Raw genomic sequence first — 18289 nt, forward strand, 5'->3', positions numbered from 1 at the left:
AAGTATCTGAAAAAACAACTATAAATTGAGATAAAATTTTCAGGCCATGCCAGCCTAGGCAGAATTGGAATATATACTTATGAAGTACAAAAGGAAACATTATTTACAGGCTTAGAGTTAAGACCCAGGTAGTGAGTTAACATTACAACCTGTAATATGAAGATAAGCAGATGAAACGAGGAAGGTAGAGGTATTAGGATGAAGCAGCACTGAAGCTATGGATGGTTTTTTTTTTTTTAATTGAAACCAAATGTGACTCACCTTGCATGCTTTAACAGTTGTAGGATTACCCAATAGTTACAGTTTCATTAATGGAGGCTATCACTGATCATTGCAGCACTGTTAACCTTCAATGTTGTGCTAATAGCCTAACGTTAAAATAAATGCACAAAAAGATTGATTGTCAATATGTGTATGTTGTAAAGCAATGCATGATCAAGGTCTGAAACATTTTTTCAAACTACATTTCACATACATACTTTAATTATTGCATGAGGATATTAAAATTTTTTGTAACAAATAAGAATAATTCATTCAATGAATAAATGAATACCTTAGCGTGATCTTTTCATGTGCAATTCTGTTATTATAAAGTTAACGTAATGGCTTATTGTTTTAGTGTTTTAAATTTCAGAGGGACAATAAATCATCATTTTGTCTGTTTGTAAAGCTAACTACTTGTGGAAATTGTGAGTTGTTTATCCCATGAGTATGATGATAAATTTGCAATATATTCTGATTAGAAGTGATTGATAACGATGGTATGCCCTCTAGTCTGTGTAGATGTTTGCTAATAATATTTTTATAGTTTTGATATAGAGCCATCCAGAACAATATGTGGTATTCTTTGCATGGTTATAAAGTACTGTACAGTATTAAGAAGAGATCATAAATAGATAAAATAATACGCAAGTTACTAATATTGACTTGGCCCAACATAAAATACCCAGTTGACCTGGGTTATCTTTGTACCACAGTGTACGAGTAAAACACTTCTTTTATTTTATAATAATCTAGTGGAACTCCATTTTGAAATTGGTACTCAGTTGATCTGCTATTGGTTTGAGATTAATTTTATCGTTGGTTATGAAAATATAATTTTTTTTTTAGTTAGAATATGCCTTCAGTTTACTGTACTGTATATACATATAGATACACCGTCAATGATTTATACGTTATTCTTACTATTATTTTTATGGTTAAAATGTGCATGTAAGATTCTTAATATGTATTTTTAAGTTTGAAAATTTCAAGTACAATACTGTATACTATACATTGCACTTCCATCTCATAGTAAATTATATATTAAAGCTTAAAAGTAGACTATGCAGGTATTTTTATATAAGAAACAAGTTAAATCTTCAAGTACCAGTACACTCTCGAAAGTAAGTGAGGACAGTAGCGAGACACGAAGACTTTTGCTAAGCATTATGAAGCATCTTTGGTAAGCATTACTGAAAAACAGTGTTTGTGTTGCATTTTTGAGATGTTGCCTTGCTGCATTTGAGTTCATACTGTCACAGGGTAGTGTGTAAAAGCAGAAAGACAAATAAAATGAAGTATTGCTAAATAGGGCTGCGGTTAAGCAGCCCTTTTTATGGTGCTGGTGGTGGTACTGGTGGCAGTGGTGATGGTAGAATGAGCTTTCCTTTTCAGTGTCACTGGAAAGCATGTGACATTTGTTATGGTAGTCAGTCAGGCAAAGGCTTTTTAATTTGAAGATAAGCATCGCTTTTACACGAGAATATCTTTAAAAAAAATCTAGAGTTAGTGTTTACGAACTAAATTTATCCAGAGGATATAATTAGTTCATTTCATAAGTTAGGTGTTTATTTGGAGGATCTTCATTCAAAGTTCATGTAATATTGGTCTGTGCTGTATATCAGGTCCACAGTAATATTCGGTGGTGAATTATGTTGAATTTAGAAAAAGTTATAAGAGCCTTCAAACCCTGTCTTATGGACTTATGCATATAAACCATAAGCTCTCATTTTATTATCTTGGGCTGTGGCTCTGTTATGCGTATGTCTCTCTCTCTCTCTCTCTCTCTCTCTCTCTCTCTCTCTCTCTCTCTCTCTGATATTTACTAGTGTTTTTTTTATTTTGTTTTACAAGGATACTTTTAGTTTCCCAATGCATTCTTCCCATTTTGAGATAGAATTTCACTTTTATGACTGACATTCTTACTAGCTTTGCATTTTATGGTATGTGATGTTCACTTCAGGAAGAATTTCTTGCTTGGGGTATCTGTTCACTCTAAACCAATAACAGTGTTGTTTTGTACAAGTTGAAAAATGTTAAATCAGTCGGCAAGGAGTGATTTATCGCTGCCTGACTTTACATCTGGCATACTTGATTCCTTGTCCTATTCTTATTCATTTGAGCAGTGACAAGAACATTCTTGTTGCTAAAGAACTTGTTGTAATGATAGGGAAGAATCCTGCTGAATCATTCTTTTTCAAAAATTAAAATAAATTACAAAAATATTTGCTTTAATAGTACAATATGCAAAATTGCATCTAAGTAAGGTGACCTGTGTTTGTGTTCAAATGATAAACCAAGTTACTGAATAGTTTGCATAGTTATTTAGTTGATTGAATTGCCATGTGGATCGTTATATTAAATATAGTTTTTTCCATCTTGTACAGTCCAATTTGTTTAATTTACAAATAATAGTGTAACTGCTGTTGTGAAAGTATCCTCCCAGTAAGCACCATTATTACTTATGATTAGTTACGTTTCTCTAAAAAGATAAGAAACCTGAAAAATTAATCTGTAATTGACTTAAGAATCTTATGATTAACATTGTTGATATATTGTAACATAAAACAATATTAACATTAACTAACTTAAAAGAGTTTTGATATTGGCAAGTAGAGATCAAAGTAGAAAAATGCAAATTAAGATAATTTGCAAAACTCAAGTACAGAAATAATACGAAGAGTGGTTCATATTTAGGTTGCTGTTTATCTTATGGTGTGCTAAATGGAGTTTAACAAATCTATTGTCCTAATATTAGCTTAACACTCTGAGCTTTTCCAACAGGAAAACACTGGAGATTCCGGATGGTGGTGGCCTCCTCAGATCTGGTTCTCAGACAAGCCTGAGCAGTCTAAAGAGAGGTAACAGTCTGCGTCAAGAGATGTTCCGAAAGTCTCCCTCTAACAGAGGTGCTGGTAAGTGCATGTTGCATGGTGGGCACTTTTATTTTATCAATTTAATTCTTCACGTTAATCGTACGAGATACATTACATGATTACAGTGATACAGTGTCAGGACTGTATTATTCTTTTAGTAGGTATGAAAATGTTATCCATTTTCATAAAAATAAAGTGGCAAAAATATCTAAGAATTATATTTTCAAGAGTGCATAAGATTTACATATTTTTTCGTGGAGGTTTTGGTATTTTCAGTTAGGTCACGCAACAGAATATCCTTCTGTTCAATTATGTCTAACACTGGATAGATGTTAAAATTCTTTAATGTTGGTTGCATTAAAAAGTAACAGAAAAAACTGTTGGAAAGCATTTTCTTGTGTACTTCCTAGGAAGTATACAATATTGTATACTGTTTTTGGAAAGGATCAACACTTAGGTTGTTTTGGCATAAAATATTGCAGACTTAGTGTCATAATAAGTTATGTTACCCAAATGATTCAAGAATGAATGAAAGAAATTCAATTTAAATGAATTGTTACTGAACTTCTTGTTTCTTTTGGTAGTCTAGTCAGACAGTATTAGTCAATGACAAAAGGTGTTCAAGGGGAACAGGGCATTAATTGCTTGAAATTCATTTAAAGGAGAAAGGGAAATTTCTCTAAAGGATGAGAGCTGGCAATGATTGTGCACAGTAGCGAATTTTCCGTTAAAGAGAATGTGTGATTGAAAAATTAGTGGTTTTTAGTGCATTCAAGATTTTAGTATTTAACTTCTTGAGGATATAAAAATATTGCAGGAGTATCAGTGTCTTGGTAAATAGCCTAGTTTACAGGTAGTTTATTCAGGAATAATGTTGCCTATGACACCTTGACATTGAATGGTTTTTGTTTACTCCCTTTAACCTTCCTACAGGAAAAAGTACATCTTGAAAGTTTTAATGCTTTGTGATATGGGAATTTAGTTTCTTTTGTGATTTGGTTAGTTGAATTACTGAAATGTTTATAAGACAGAATTTTCAGACACCTCAGGATTGATTTGATAAACTTCGTTATAGTGCAAATATACAATTTTTTAAAAATTGGTTTTTAAATACAAACCCATCAGTTACATTAGCCCACATTTGTAGTCGTCAAGAATCCTAGATGCACATTCTCAGTATACATGTAAAGGAGTCCATCTACTGGATGGTAGGACTGTACATGAGCATCTATGGATGTCAGGTTCCATTTTGGTAAGAGCTTCAATTTCTCCTTTTGCTTAGGTTATAGCCGCAAGAAAAGTGTGGCTGGAATGTACTTCAGCAAAAGTGGTAAAGAGAGTGAGGGAAACAGCGCAGCAGTTGAAGACCTCATTACTGCTGTCAATACTACACAAAAAGAAGTGAATATTGTTTTAAAGTAATGAACTCATAAATCATGGGAACACCTAAATATAGCAGATAAAAATACAGTACTGTGCTTACAGTGTTTAACTAAATAAAGGCTGCTCTTCTAGGAGAAGTAAGGTGGTGCAATGTTACTGGTTGGCATACTGAAATTGGCTAAATTCTGAAAATTCCTGAAAATGTTTTTTAAAAACAGCTGAAATATTGTCATAATATTCTGGCACATGAGTGAGAATAAGAAAGATTAGAATGAAAATACTGGAAATGAGTAAAATAAGGCTGAAATCTGTTAAGTGTAGGAAACAATTTATTGACAGTAAAATAATGAAATATGGAGAAAGTGGGGCACTTGTCTAACTGGAACCCAAGGTTTATAGATGTGTATGCTGCCAGCCAGTGACCTACATGATGAATTTCTTTATATATGGGAATGTGGAGTCTAGGATTTGTAAAGATCATGAATGTGGACTGATGTGAAAGGGAGGTTTGTAAGTCAAGCAAAAATTTTGTACATATAATAGCTTAGAAGTTTCACAAACAGAAAAAAAAGATAGGTAAATATGATTGATCTGATAGAAATTGTTTCATTTTGTTATAGTGTATATGAAGAAGCAAGAGGTTTCAGGATAAATACTGATAATTAATTGTTAGTGAATAGTTTGATACAATGTTTCAAAGGTTTGGTTATTATGATAAACTTCAGCATTCAGAGATTGCCAGTGTGGGATTTTGTAAATATTTTGGTAGTTTGAAGGATGCCAGAAGTGTGATCAGCACTGAAACTTGTTTTGAAGGAGGACTGATGATTTGTCAGTAAGAAGTGAATTTAAATATTGGTAAACAGTTTGAAGAAGTAATTGGCTTATATACTCTCACCAACTTTTCCTCTGACAGGGCAAAGTGGTCAGATCAAGGGAAAGATCCACTCTTCACTTCGTTCACACTTGGATTATTGTAATTTCCTTAATTCGGTCTTGAAAATTTACGACTATCTATAATAGTCAATAAGCTTTTGTAAATTGGTTGATGCCTTGCATTATATTTGTAATAAGTAATTGGCCAAATAAGCTTCAAGTGCTGTAGTTTATGGTAAGCCACAAAGAGTTGAAGCTTATGTTTGACTTGATAAAGTGCATATTTAAATTTACTAGACTGTACAGTATATGTACTGCAATTGAATAAATTCAAAGCTCTGCTGGCAAGTGTGCCGAGGTTTGATCTGCAGTTAGAGGAAGAAGATTTATGCTCTTCAGTGTAGGCTATGGTTTGTCAAGGACAGTGTAGGATATGAAGTTGTGGATTTTACAGGAGGAGACTACCAGGAAATTAAATTATGGAGTTGGCTTTAGACATAGGGAAATGCAGTTATTAGCACTGTATAGTAGGACAAATTTAAGTGGAATAGAGCAACTACAGGCAGTCCCTGGTTTATGATGGGAGTTCCGTTCCGACGCCGTGCCATAAGCCGAAAATCGTCGTAACCTGAAATAGCGTTGAAGCAAACCTTACTTTTAATCATTTGGGTGTCTTGTAAATGATGTAAACTGCATTTTTATTGAGTTTTCCATCAAAAAACCTCCAAATTTTGACCATTCTGCCCATTTTGGACCATATTTCTTCTGTCAGATCGGCATTGTCAGCGTTGAAAATCTGGAACATGCGTTGTAACCCGGGAAATAATTTTTGATAAATATATTTGTAGAGCGTCGTAAGCTCAGAGCCCATCCAAGCCCATTGTAACCAGGGGACTGCCTGTACTGTGTTTCTATGCACATACCAGTCTGATAATTTATCATTATATGGGCAGCTTTTAGTAGGGACAACATCAGTCTTGGAATGAAAAAGGAAAACTAGCCTTAGCAAGAATTATATTTTATTGCAATACTTTTATCAGCTGTGTTCATAGGATTTATTCTTTAAAGAATTGCAAGATTTGGAAAATGCTTGATTTACATGATAGTTAATTACTATTTATAGTACCCCACTGCTGGCCCAGTTTGGATCTCAGAATAGCAAATCTAATTTAGATCCATCTTGATAAACAAATATTGGTAGTTACATATTTTGACGGATACAGAAGTTTAACTCATGGCGCTTTATGGTCACCTACACTTCATTTTCATTGAGGATTTTCTTACAGATCATGCATTCCAAGTACAGGTAGACGATATTTACCCCGAGAAATTTAAATTGGATTATTTGAGAGTTCCTCAAGGTATTATTCTTAGTAGACTACTGTTTCTCTTCACCCTTACTGCCATTTTGGTGCTAAAAAATTTTGTATGTGAATGATTTTTGCTATATTTACAATGCTTCTTTTATCAATGAACTATTTGTCTCCGGGTAATGCTTCTCATAGCCATAAATAACATTATTAGTCAGTTACCTACAAGGGCTAAAATATTTATATGTGGGTGGTCTCTGCTGATTTTTCCAGTGCTTCAGATTTATGACATGCGTATGTTCGTAGCATTTCCACGGTGGATACATAGGCTTTATGTGTGGGCGTTTCAGTTCTGTCTGAGTATTATTCTCTAGATACTCTGTAAGTTAGAAATGAAATGAAGGTGGTAAACTGAAAATGAAAGACAGCTGAATGCTCATTACCCAAACCATAACTTGGTTAACTTTGTTTCCTTTATAAAATTTGTAAAATAAGCATCAGGAGATATATGTTTCACCTAAGTCACAGCTTTTATATGCAGCTGGGAGAAGAAAATTCTGTGTACCATATGGTGTTTGTAGTGGGGCTAGACCTATATCCTTGTGGTGTTTTACTGGGGCCTTTGTTCTTTAATAATTAATAATGGTGTGATTTACCACCTCAAAAATAAGATAGTTCAGTTGATGGTTGTCCTCAGTGGGTTAGCACTTGGTGCCAAGGCTGGCACCAAGGTTCTTGATGGAAGGGTTGGCTCCTGTATGTTAATAAAGGCAGGGATAGAATTTCTTCTATTGTATTCGCTGAAGGTTGAAGTTGCTGGATAAAAAGGAGGTGGCATATACGTAATGTACCACCTTTAATATAGTAGGACAGTCTAGGCATCTTTGGTGTTCAGTATAGTAATGACTGTAGGTAGATTGCCCCTTCCTGTGGGTAGTAAGATAAACGTTTGGAGGGGCAAGTAGTTGTCTGACCAACAGAGCGAGGGCACCCAACCTTTTGGTAGTACATATTTAAATAGTGCATGATGTCTCACCTCTTCAGAGTATTAGGAGTGGGGCTGGAGTATCATTGAGCTGTAGTTATTATGTGGGGTCTGTCAGTTCTTACATTCGAGCCGAATGTATAATTGGGCAAATATCCTTTGTGTTCCATATATTTTTATGAAAAATTGGAATTTTATAATTGATAGGGGGTTACCACTTGCATTGTGCCTTATGTGGCACACTGCACATGGTAATAAAGATTTTTTGTACTCCTTGTGAAACGGCTCCAGTCCCACTAACTTGTAAGGAGAAAGACCACTGTGCATGTGCAGATTGTGCTCCACTGGCCCAGAGGGAAAAGAAGGCATCTGTGTCAGCTTCCATCTTGAAGTGTTGGGGATGACCTGAATTGCAATTTAAGAGGGAGAACAATACAGAAAACCCATAGAAGAGGAGAGGAATGGGTGCAAGAAGTCAAGTCCCTCACATTGACAAACAGTGGAGAAACAATGGAGCAATCAAATTGTGGAAGCTTCTGTATGTCATTGATATGCAACTGAAGACATGATCTCAAAGAGGTACACTCACCAATTCTTGCCCCACACTAAAACATGATTGAAATGATTTCCCAAACACGACCACTGTGTAGGGGAAGTATACAAATCAAAATATAAAATGCTCAGTATCCTAATACTAGGCAAGAAAAAAATATGCAGTAATAAACAGCTAAGACAAGAATGGAGAATGGGAAATATTTACAGAATACACAAACACCTACTTATAAAGCATAGAGAGGGGGCAAAACTTACTTTACAAAATTCACATATTAGTCTTAAAGCAAAAATTATTTACTGACTTGAATAAATCCAGTGAAGGATGAGCTTATTTAAAAACTGAGAAAAGCAAGTGTCCAGGATGACACAGTGACAGCAAGAAAAGCTCTCTAACTGAGAGATAAAAAAGATGCTAAGTTAGTACCAAGCACAACACATCAGAGTGAAGCAAGGAATGGACAATTATGTCAGAGATAAGATAATGGATGGTATACTGTATTACAGTAGCTGGAAAACCGCTGAAAGCCTGATAATCCGAGCAGCACAACCCACTCCAAAAGAGTCAGACAGAGGAACACTTTCACTTCTGGGAAATGGATTGCAAGCAAGTTGAGCATGAGAAGGGGTCTTTCCTCCTTGTAAGACCTTTCAAGTTTGTGTGACGAGCCGTTTCACACAGGGTAAAGCTCTTTACACAGATACGGTAATGATGTTAATACTGTTATAGATTTCTTTTCAGGCATACACAGAGATGTATTGTCAAAATAAGATTGTGGTACCTTCTGTAGTTTATATAAACTTGGTGGATTAGAAAGGTCTAGTGTACAAGATTTGATGGATTAGAAAGGTCTAGTGTACAAGATTTGATGGATTAGAAAGGTCTAGTGTACAAGATTTGATGGATTAGAAAGGTCTAGTGTACAAGATTTGCAAAAATAATTTGGGTAGTGGGATTGTGATTCTGTACATTATGCATTGTAGTTATCTTTGTAAAAGTAGTAAACAACTTTAGATTGTTGGCTAGTGAGAATACTGTATATCATACGATAATGATAAAGGTTAAGAGGTAAATAATTCAGCATTATTCCCTATTTCAAGATAGTGAAAGTTAATTTTGAAGAAGGCAAAATGTAAGTAAGATAAATGTCCTTGTAATATTAAATACTGTATATGGCATTGGTATACATCAAATGATCAAACATTGCATGCTTTTTCAAATGTTTTCTTAACTGCACAGGGAAGTTTGCTTACTTTAAATGGAAAGTTAGTCCGGCAAGACTAAGTGATGACGGTATGGCTCATATTCTTAATTTGTTCTTATGTCACTGGAACCCTTCCCGTTCTTTTTTTATTAGTGTAGACAACTTGACAATATTTGTTTAGCCTCTAGTTTCATGATGATTGTAATCATGGTTCTTTATCAATAGCATGATTTTTAAACTGAAAGGTAGCCATGACTTAGTTTACCAGTGTATTTCAGAAGAGAAATGGGCTTCAGGTGTAGTGTCTGTTAATTTAGGGAAGTTAGGTGTTGAACTTTTGTTTGGTAGGCATTTGTTATTTTCAGATGGAGGGTAAGATTTTGAAAGAACAATATTGACCTAGTGGTGCAGCTCACTCGATTGAATACCTTGTAAGAGTACAATATTTCATGTATTCAGAAAAAAACTTATGAATTTTTATGTTGATTGATTACAGCCATCAAAGTGGGAATCATATGCGTTCACTGAGTTTGTGCTCTTGAGTATTTTGATTCCATTAAAGCCTGAAGTCCATGAAAATTTTGACAGTTGTTCCATATGGTTACTTGTTTAAATTTCTCACACTTTTAATAGTTTAGTGTTTTCATGTGTGAAATCCAATACTGCACTGCATTCTTTTTTTTTTTTTTTTTTTGAAAGAGTAGGAATGTGGTTTATTTTAATACATATCTGAATAGTACGGTGTTTTAGTCATATAAGAGGTTGATATATTTGTCTTGCCTTGTAATCAGCACATGAACTGTAAGCCTCTTTCCCATGTAGTTAATAGCATTTGTTGCAGATGTTATCCCCTAATGCTCTTGTGATTTATGGGAACAACTTTGTTGTAACAAGACATGGAAGGCATGTGGTTTTTATTGATATGAGTTTGGCCCTTATCCTCATTTTTGTTTAGTGATGATTTGTGTGAAAGTTCATTCAAACAACTGATGTTCATCATCTTACTCAGAAGCATGTTGTCATTTTTCAGTTATTTCCTTGTTTGGTGTTTGTTTTCATGTTTTATGATTTGATTTTGGAGAAGGATGATGATGCTTCTATTATTATTATAATATTGCATGACTACATTTGGTACATTGAAGTGTGCACTGGTGCTGGATTTGATTAATTTATATATATATATTATTGCTAACTTACTACTATGGTCACTGACTTGGACTTTTGCAGTAGATAAGTGATTAGCAATTAAGAAGTCACTGCAAACTAAACCCAAACTTATTTAATAAGATAATCTTCACTTGTAGAAGTATGCACACTGTATTGCACAGTATCATCATTTTATTTTGGCACTAGCTATTCAGGTTTATGATTAAAAAGCTTTTCTTGTGCTACTATGATAAACATAAAAAGATTCTACTGGGTGTGATTAATTGCAAGGAGTGGGTATTACTTCACTAAAATGTGCGGCTGCTGCTGCTACCTTGATATAGTACACTGCAGTTAATGAGAAATTGAGACACTTCTTTCGAGTCTGTGATATTGAAATATAAGCAATGACAAGGAACGAAAATTTAAGCTTAGGATCTCATAATACGTTTTACTTTCGGGTAGGATAAGTTTTAATTTATTTCTTGTGCTTGTGTTCAATAGATATCAAGAGAGCAGAAAGCATGAAAGTTGACTTGAAGAAGCCGAAGCGTACTCCGAGCTTCACTACCCGGAGAAGAACCCAGAGCTTCCGGAAACATAAGCGAATGGAAAACATGGCCAATCTACCCCCCGTTGAACTCCAGGGATACTTGGAGAGGAAGCAAGAACTCCAGAGTGGAGGAAAGAAAGCAACAATTAGGTCATGGAAGACATTTTACACTGGTAAGACTGTGATTTATTCATCTTAGAATGGCACATAGTTTATTAGGCGAAGAAGAATGTTACTGAAGGGTGTGAGGCATCTCACATGTGAATTTTATTAAAAGTATCAGATGTAGACTTTTACTTTAATGATGATTATCAAAGTGCTTTTATTATTAACTTGAATGATTGAATGATGTTCATTATGGAGAAATTGTTCATTTCAAGAAGCATCAAAATCAATTTGTTTTCCTTCAGTTCTCTGTGGACAGTTGTTGTGCTTCTTCAAAGATGAGGAGGACTTTTATGACCAGAAGGCAGCATCGCCACCCATTTCCATACATCAAGCCAAAGTTGAAGTTGCTGAAGATTACACTAAAAAGAAGCATGTCTTTAGGTAAGAGAGAAGTAAATATGACGCTGAAAAAAAGATCTAGTAAGAGAGAGATAGAGACTGCTGCAGTAGTTTGATTAGTATGGTGTTCATGGGATCTGCTGTAAATGGAAATTGAGAGTGAAGAAAACAGCAAATAGCATCAATGTTTCGTATTTTCTGTCCCTGACATAAATATATATTCCTTGTAATTCATGCATAGTCAGGGTTATTACATATCATGATTGTGTACTTAAAGATAAGACAGTATTTGACAATAGTGATCATATCTTGCAAGATCATGAGGAAAGATATTGATTAATGTTGTGTCCCCTTTTTCTTCTTAAGGATTATAACTTCAGACAATGCAGAGTACTTGCTGCTTGCTGAATCAGAGGAGAACCTCAATGAATGGGTCACAAAACTTGGATTCCACGCCCAGCTTCCACCATCCATGCAGCTGATGTCTTACGACAATCATAAGGTTATTTCCACCTTGACTCTTTCTCATTTATTTGAGTTATAGGTTTATATCTTAGATTGATTGTGTAGAAAATGTAAGTCATATCTCACAGGTGTGTACTACAAGTAGAACAACATATAGTAGCATATTTTTTTTCCACTGAGCACCTTGCTTAACATTTTTAAGTTTATTTAATTACTTGTTATACAGCTGTGCATCGTGTAATTTATTAAAATGTTAGCCATTTTATTGGAATTATTGCATGAGTGTCTTTGTATGTAGAAAAATTGATCTGTCAGAAATCATTAGCGCTATTTGCTCTATACGCCATAGTATTTATATCGTTGTTAATTTTATAAGTCATTCTTAAGTTACCCTACATTGTTTTCCACTTATTTATGTAGCAGTTAATAAACTTAAAGAAATTTCAATAGCTTGGAATATTTTGTTGGTTCAGTTTAAAATGTGTGAATACAATTATCTTTCAAGGTTAATCTTAGGGTCTTCTGAAAAAAAAAAAAACAGTGAATAATCACGAAATATTCATAGCAACGATAGCTAATATTCATGAATGATTTACTTAAATAACATCAAGAGAGGGGGAGAAAAATTGTACTGAAGGTGAATAGGAATTAAATTCTGCAAGAACACACGTAAACAAGTGACATGTTTTAGTGTGAACTCAATCAAGGGGCTTTTTCTTACAAAAGTTACCTCTCAAACAGTTATATTGTTTAAAAGTCAGAATTCATTCAGGAAATTTCAGCATGCAACTTCTTTCTGACTGGTAATTTTAAGAATTTTATCTAAAACACATTTTACACTGGACAGTTGTGCACTGCATTAGCTATTCAGGGGAGACTTCATTAGTTTTTAATACTTGTTTAAAGCAAGTTGACTTTTTTAAGTTACCTAGTATAAAAGTATGGCTACACTTGTACCTGGTAAAAAATAATAATGCCATGATTTTTAAAATCACTTGCTTTTAGTAGTGTTAAAAACTCTGTTACAGATCCAGTGATCTTCCGTGGTTCAGGATGTATTTTGCATCTTGGTTATGTTTGATTTTATTTTATTATCTCTTTTCTATGTTGAAACTGGCACATCTTTTTCAGGTGGATCAAACATCCAGTGAATCTGAATCCCCCTTACCTAGTCAGTTCCTAAATTAGTCAACATGGCTTTTTGTTGGATGATTCTTGTATATTTAAGCAAATCTGCTTTTTGTAAATTATTGTGTTCCATGCTGTAATGATAGTTTTTTTATAGTCTTTAACACGAAAATAGGTATTTGATGATTCACACTGTAAATATTTTAACTTATTAGTGTTATATGTTTTCCATTCATAAGGCATTTAATGAATGCCATTTGTTTTAATCACAAATTTAATGATATGTACAGAGTATAATTCCGACATTAGTTGCTGTCCCCCACCATTTACATCAAGTTTAGTTTTTATTAGCAATTTCTTTAATCTTAGTCTTGTTATCCAATACTACTGTAGTTTTCTTGTGGCAAACTTTTTCAATTACTGTATTTCCTTGGCCTGAATGAGCACTGCATCACTTTCTCCACATAGCAGTCCTTTTTGTTTGGGACACTAAATCGAATTTATTCTGTTCCACTTGCTATATTTTTCTTTCACTAAATTTTCTCTCACTACCAACAACTCTGATATTCAAACAATTTCACTTTTCTAATTGTTCAAGGTCTTATCTCATGCACACTCTCTATTCAGTTTTAATGTCATGTATTAGGACATGTAAATGTAGTGTCACGGTAGTCACAGCTTTGTGTCCATGAACAGTTTTGATTACCATAGCTTTGTCATGTGCACCTATTTTCCCCCCTTGATTAAAACGATTGAATTCACGGCTGTGGACCCGTGCTCTGCTCTGGTGTTTTATGTTTGGTGCCTTATGTGCCTGTATTATGTGTGGGGTTGTGTCATGTTGGAATGTTGCATGTGACAGGAAGGGGATGTGGGCAGCGACATGGTGGCAGTTCCTTCTCGGGACTCAGATAACTCGTCAAGTCAGTCTACTCCTGAGGTCCATCACCGTGGGGTTATCAGTTCTCATCCTCAGGGAGCGGGAGGTGGTTTAGATCCTACAAGGCCTCACTCTCAGGCTCTTGATAATCCCCTGTATGCCAACCTGGAGCATGTAAGTATGATGTGTGCATGTGCAAAGTGCTATTTGTTAAATGTAGCTTATTCTCTTTATGCCTTTTATTTTGTCACTTTAGTTTCACTACAGTATATTGTGAATGTCTTTGCGGTTCTTGAGGCCTTCTTGTAGTTTTTGATACAGTCACCATAGAAGATTCTATATGATTGGAATTAGTTTCAAAATTTAACTTAGCAAGCATTATTGGTCATTGTTTTTGTATACACACACACAGGTAGTGGGAGTGGAAAATTGTTGTAATGCATTGTTTTTATTCTTGTAGATTGTTACATAATATAAAATTGCTAATGCAATTCAATTCAAAAGTATTGTAAAACTTGTCCATTCTGGAATTAATTGTATATTTACCTTGTAGTCCTACTTTAGTTTGGCAGATCTTGTTGATCAGATATTGACTTCATGGTAAGGATGGCAAGAACACTATCATTGTTGGGGTTTGGAAAGGCAGTTGGTAATATCATGTCAACAGCTAACATTTTAACAGTTATGCAGTTTGATACTTTGCAACAAGAGTATATTACTTTACAGTACTGTACTTTGCACATGGTGTTGGGATGTATTCTCTTGGGTTTTGTTGGTGATGCGGTAGTATTAGTAAAATAGGAGTATGGTACTATAGGTTAGTTACAACTTGAAACCACATAGCAGTTTCCAAAAGTGTTTGAGGCCTAAAATTAAGAGAGCATGAAGTAAAGGGACTTGACCATGAAATGATGTATTCCTCCTGATCATAATTAAATATCTTCCCAGGACATGGGATTAACACTCTTTCAGTTGTGTTTCTTAAAAGTAGGCAATTTGGATAGTTTTTCTTGAGATATTAAAACAGTTAGAAAATTAATTGAAACTCAAGTCATGAAGTGGGCTGTAAGAAATGGAAAAGCAACTTGGGTATAGTGGAAAAATATACCCTGAACTACTAGGAAATAATTGCCGAGTTAGTAAAGAGAGCAAAAGTTTATGATGCCTGAATAGGACCTGTGCTTCTCTAAACAGACGGTATAGGCACAAAAATGAAACCGAAGATTCTGGATACTGTATATTTGACTGCAAAATGGTTAGATCCATGAAGGGTAGTATTGCTGGATAAATCTGAATTCTAAATATATTCAGTAATAATGTTGCAAGTGCTATTAGTAGCTGATGCTTAAGAATTAAATTAGGCAAAATCTAAATCTCAAAAAAAAAAAAACTTTGATAAACCACAGAACCAGTTGAATTGTCATTTGGATCATGGAAAGTAAAATGTACCAAACAAAACAGTATCCAGTTATCTTCTGCATGGTTAGAGAAAGAAGTTTAGGCATTTTCTGCATGGTTAGGGAAAGAAGTTTAGGCACAGTTTTAATCATGCCTCTTTAACTGTATCATACAGTGCTTCAAAGTACTCTGAGTATAGCCAACAAATTACAGTACAATATTTGCATCTTTGACCAGAATAGGTACAAAAGGTATAGTAATGTTATCCAGAAATGGAGTACGTACTGTAATATAAACGATTAAGGATGCTGAATATCAGAAATAACTCTAATGCTCCCACATCAAAAGGAGTCAGTTCTGAGGGAGTGCCCTCTAATGAGGGATGCTCACCAAAGGAGACTTCTATTAATGATTATTTTCAACTGACACTTACCATTCTGGGCACAAAATCATGAGTTGAAAGAAGTGTTTGAACTTTGTTTTGGACATCTTGTTTCAAACATCATTCATTCAGAGATGTTTATAGTTTTTGTATTTAAATGAAGTGGACAGAATCAGGAAATATTATAATGATGACAGTTTTTTTTATAGGTACTGTGTTTCTGTATTACCTGTCTGTACAAATTATAGTACAGTGGTCACATTCATCTTTGTGGTTAAAAGAGAACTAACACTTTTAATGGGGACACTAATATTTCTCCTAATTTTACTGAATGAGCTGTTGTTTTTTAAGAGACTTTGAATGTTTATACATAACATTTTATTGTCAGATGCAAGATAAAACTAAACCACCAGTCCCACCTCGAGGAAGTACGAATAGCAATCGGTCTTCAAGATCATCATTAGGAGATGATGGCCCAATATACCAGAATAGGATCTCTGTTGTTCCATCCTATGGTTAGTATAGTATAATATTCTCAGAAAATATTGTCTGGGTAGATTTACTTTTAAGTCATAAATTTCTTTCTTGTTGTTTGGAATGTTTGGAAACTGGTTTTGTTGAGAATATTGATTTTTCATAAACCTTTGAAAAATTTTTAAATATTTTGGCATTTTAAACAAGTACAGTTAAGTGCTGTTTTCTGAACATCTTTTAAAATGTAAAAATGTTTGGGGTTGAGGGAACCAGTAAACTTACAGTTAATACATAAAAATTGTTTCTTGGTAAAGTTGAGAAAGTTAAACAGTTCTGTGGGGAGAAGAAAGAAGGAAACAATTGAAAAGTAAAAGGAGAAAAGTAATGTAGCTAGGTTAGAAGGGACTTGCTTATAGTCCAGTCTTGATGTAATCACAGATGAATCTTTCTTTTCTCTCTTTTTTTCTTAAATTGGCTGATTATATTTTGACAGGTGTCCCTATCATATTTTGTTCATCACAAAAAGAAATCCAAAATTATTTAAGACTAATTTTTCATCAACTGTTCACTACAATTTTGAGTAAACAAGCCTGGGGATAAGCACCTAGTTAGAATTTTTCATTTTGTTGTGTAACAATGTGTGAATTTTATTCATAAATTGAGGATTACGAATTTAATGTCATTTAGTTAATCATTTGTATGCCACACTAAGAAGTACAGGAAATCATTTTTTATTAAAATAATTTTGAAGTATTTCAGCAACCTGGAGTATTTCACTAAGACACTTTTGATTTTTGTATGCAAGAAGAGAGCTGTTAAATTACCTTTTGCTTTTCTGCTGCAGAAATAACAGAGAATACATACCAGAACTACCCACCTGACAGACCCAACGGCCATCGGCGTGACATTTCAGAAAACATGAATGGTGATGGTAAGTACAGTCATTTCATTTGGTACTGTATTACTGTATGTCAGTGTGTAGATACCAAGCCTGAGGTCATGCACAAATCTTAGAATTCACTCAGTAAAGTTAAATGTGGTTTAACTGCACCTTTCACGACAAAAAGGTGATGTTTGCATTGCATGTAATAAAACTGTTGATACTGTATAGTCTCAGCTCAAAATTATAGTACAAGCTGTAATAGTATTTTAATAATGACTGCCATCCAGCCAGAGAAATGAAAGTGTTGTTTGACAATTAGTAGTCTTAAAACTTGTCTTGCTCAAATAGCCAATTTTAGCTCTATCCAACAAGAGAGGTTCTCAATACTGTACTGTATTTTATGGGTAAAAAATTAAATGTAAATATATTGTAGAGTACAGTATTTCATGTTTTCAGTTGAAATACTAAAAAGGGTACAGTATTTATGACTAAAAGGTTATAATTAATTCTTTTTTGTAGTCCTGAAAGTACACACATACTGCATAAAAATATAGTCTTGTATAGAAAATCTTCATACAACAGATTCAAATCAGTCATGAAACATTGTGTAACTTAAAAAACTTGGATAAAATTGTTGTTGTATTCAGGATTCTTGTATTCATAAGTCATAGATTGAGAACTTGAAGAAAGGCAGAGGTAATAGTTTATCATTGCAAACTAGCATTGTTAGTAGTGTAATATGATATCTGTGTGTGGCAATACTTAGAATATTGACATTTTGGATAGTTACTTCAAATAATATTTCAAATTTGAATATGTTTTGGGGACTTTTGCTGTAATTTATGCAGAAATGTGAATAGTTTGTATTGTAGAATATGATGAAACATTTATATCGCAGAAACTATCTTGTATAGCCTCTTTCATGTCATATAATTTTTGGGGTTACATTCATGAAAATTGATTGATTTCAGTATGAGCAAGATTTGTGAATATGTACAGTACAGTTGTTTAAGGCCTTTATTACA

General features: G+C 34.0%; 1 protein-coding gene across 31 annotated transcripts in view; it reads left to right on the plus strand.

Annotated features, from left to right (window-relative positions):
* kst (spectrin beta chain, non-erythrocytic 5 kst) overlaps nucleotides 1-18289 on the plus strand; it is a 347413-nt gene that overhangs the window by 320326 nt on the left and 8798 nt on the right. For 13 of the 31 annotated variants that reach the window (XM_067099400.1, XM_067099420.1, XM_067099408.1 and 10 more), the window contains 8 exons: nucleotides 3046-3176; nucleotides 6683-6757; nucleotides 11099-11320; nucleotides 11558-11696; nucleotides 12021-12156; nucleotides 14110-14301; nucleotides 16296-16422; nucleotides 17226-17312. In XM_067099400.1, the coding sequence (XP_066955501.1) occupies nucleotides 3046-3176; nucleotides 6683-6757; nucleotides 11099-11320; nucleotides 11558-11696; nucleotides 12021-12156; nucleotides 14110-14301; nucleotides 16296-16422; nucleotides 17226-17312 (1109 nt within the window). Of the gene's footprint in view, nucleotides 1-3045; nucleotides 3177-5436; nucleotides 5628-6682; nucleotides 6758-11098; nucleotides 11321-11557; nucleotides 11697-12020; nucleotides 12157-13250; nucleotides 14302-16295; nucleotides 16423-17225; nucleotides 17313-18289 lie in introns of those variants that run through there. The other 18 variants (XM_067099409.1, XM_067099421.1, XM_067099416.1 and 15 more) reach the window with 7 other exon arrangements.

Source organism: Macrobrachium rosenbergii, chromosome 55, assembly GCF_040412425.1.
Source record: "Macrobrachium rosenbergii isolate ZJJX-2024 chromosome 55, ASM4041242v1, whole genome shotgun sequence".
NCBI classification, from domain to species: Eukaryota; Metazoa; Arthropoda; class Malacostraca; order Decapoda; family Palaemonidae; genus Macrobrachium; species Macrobrachium rosenbergii.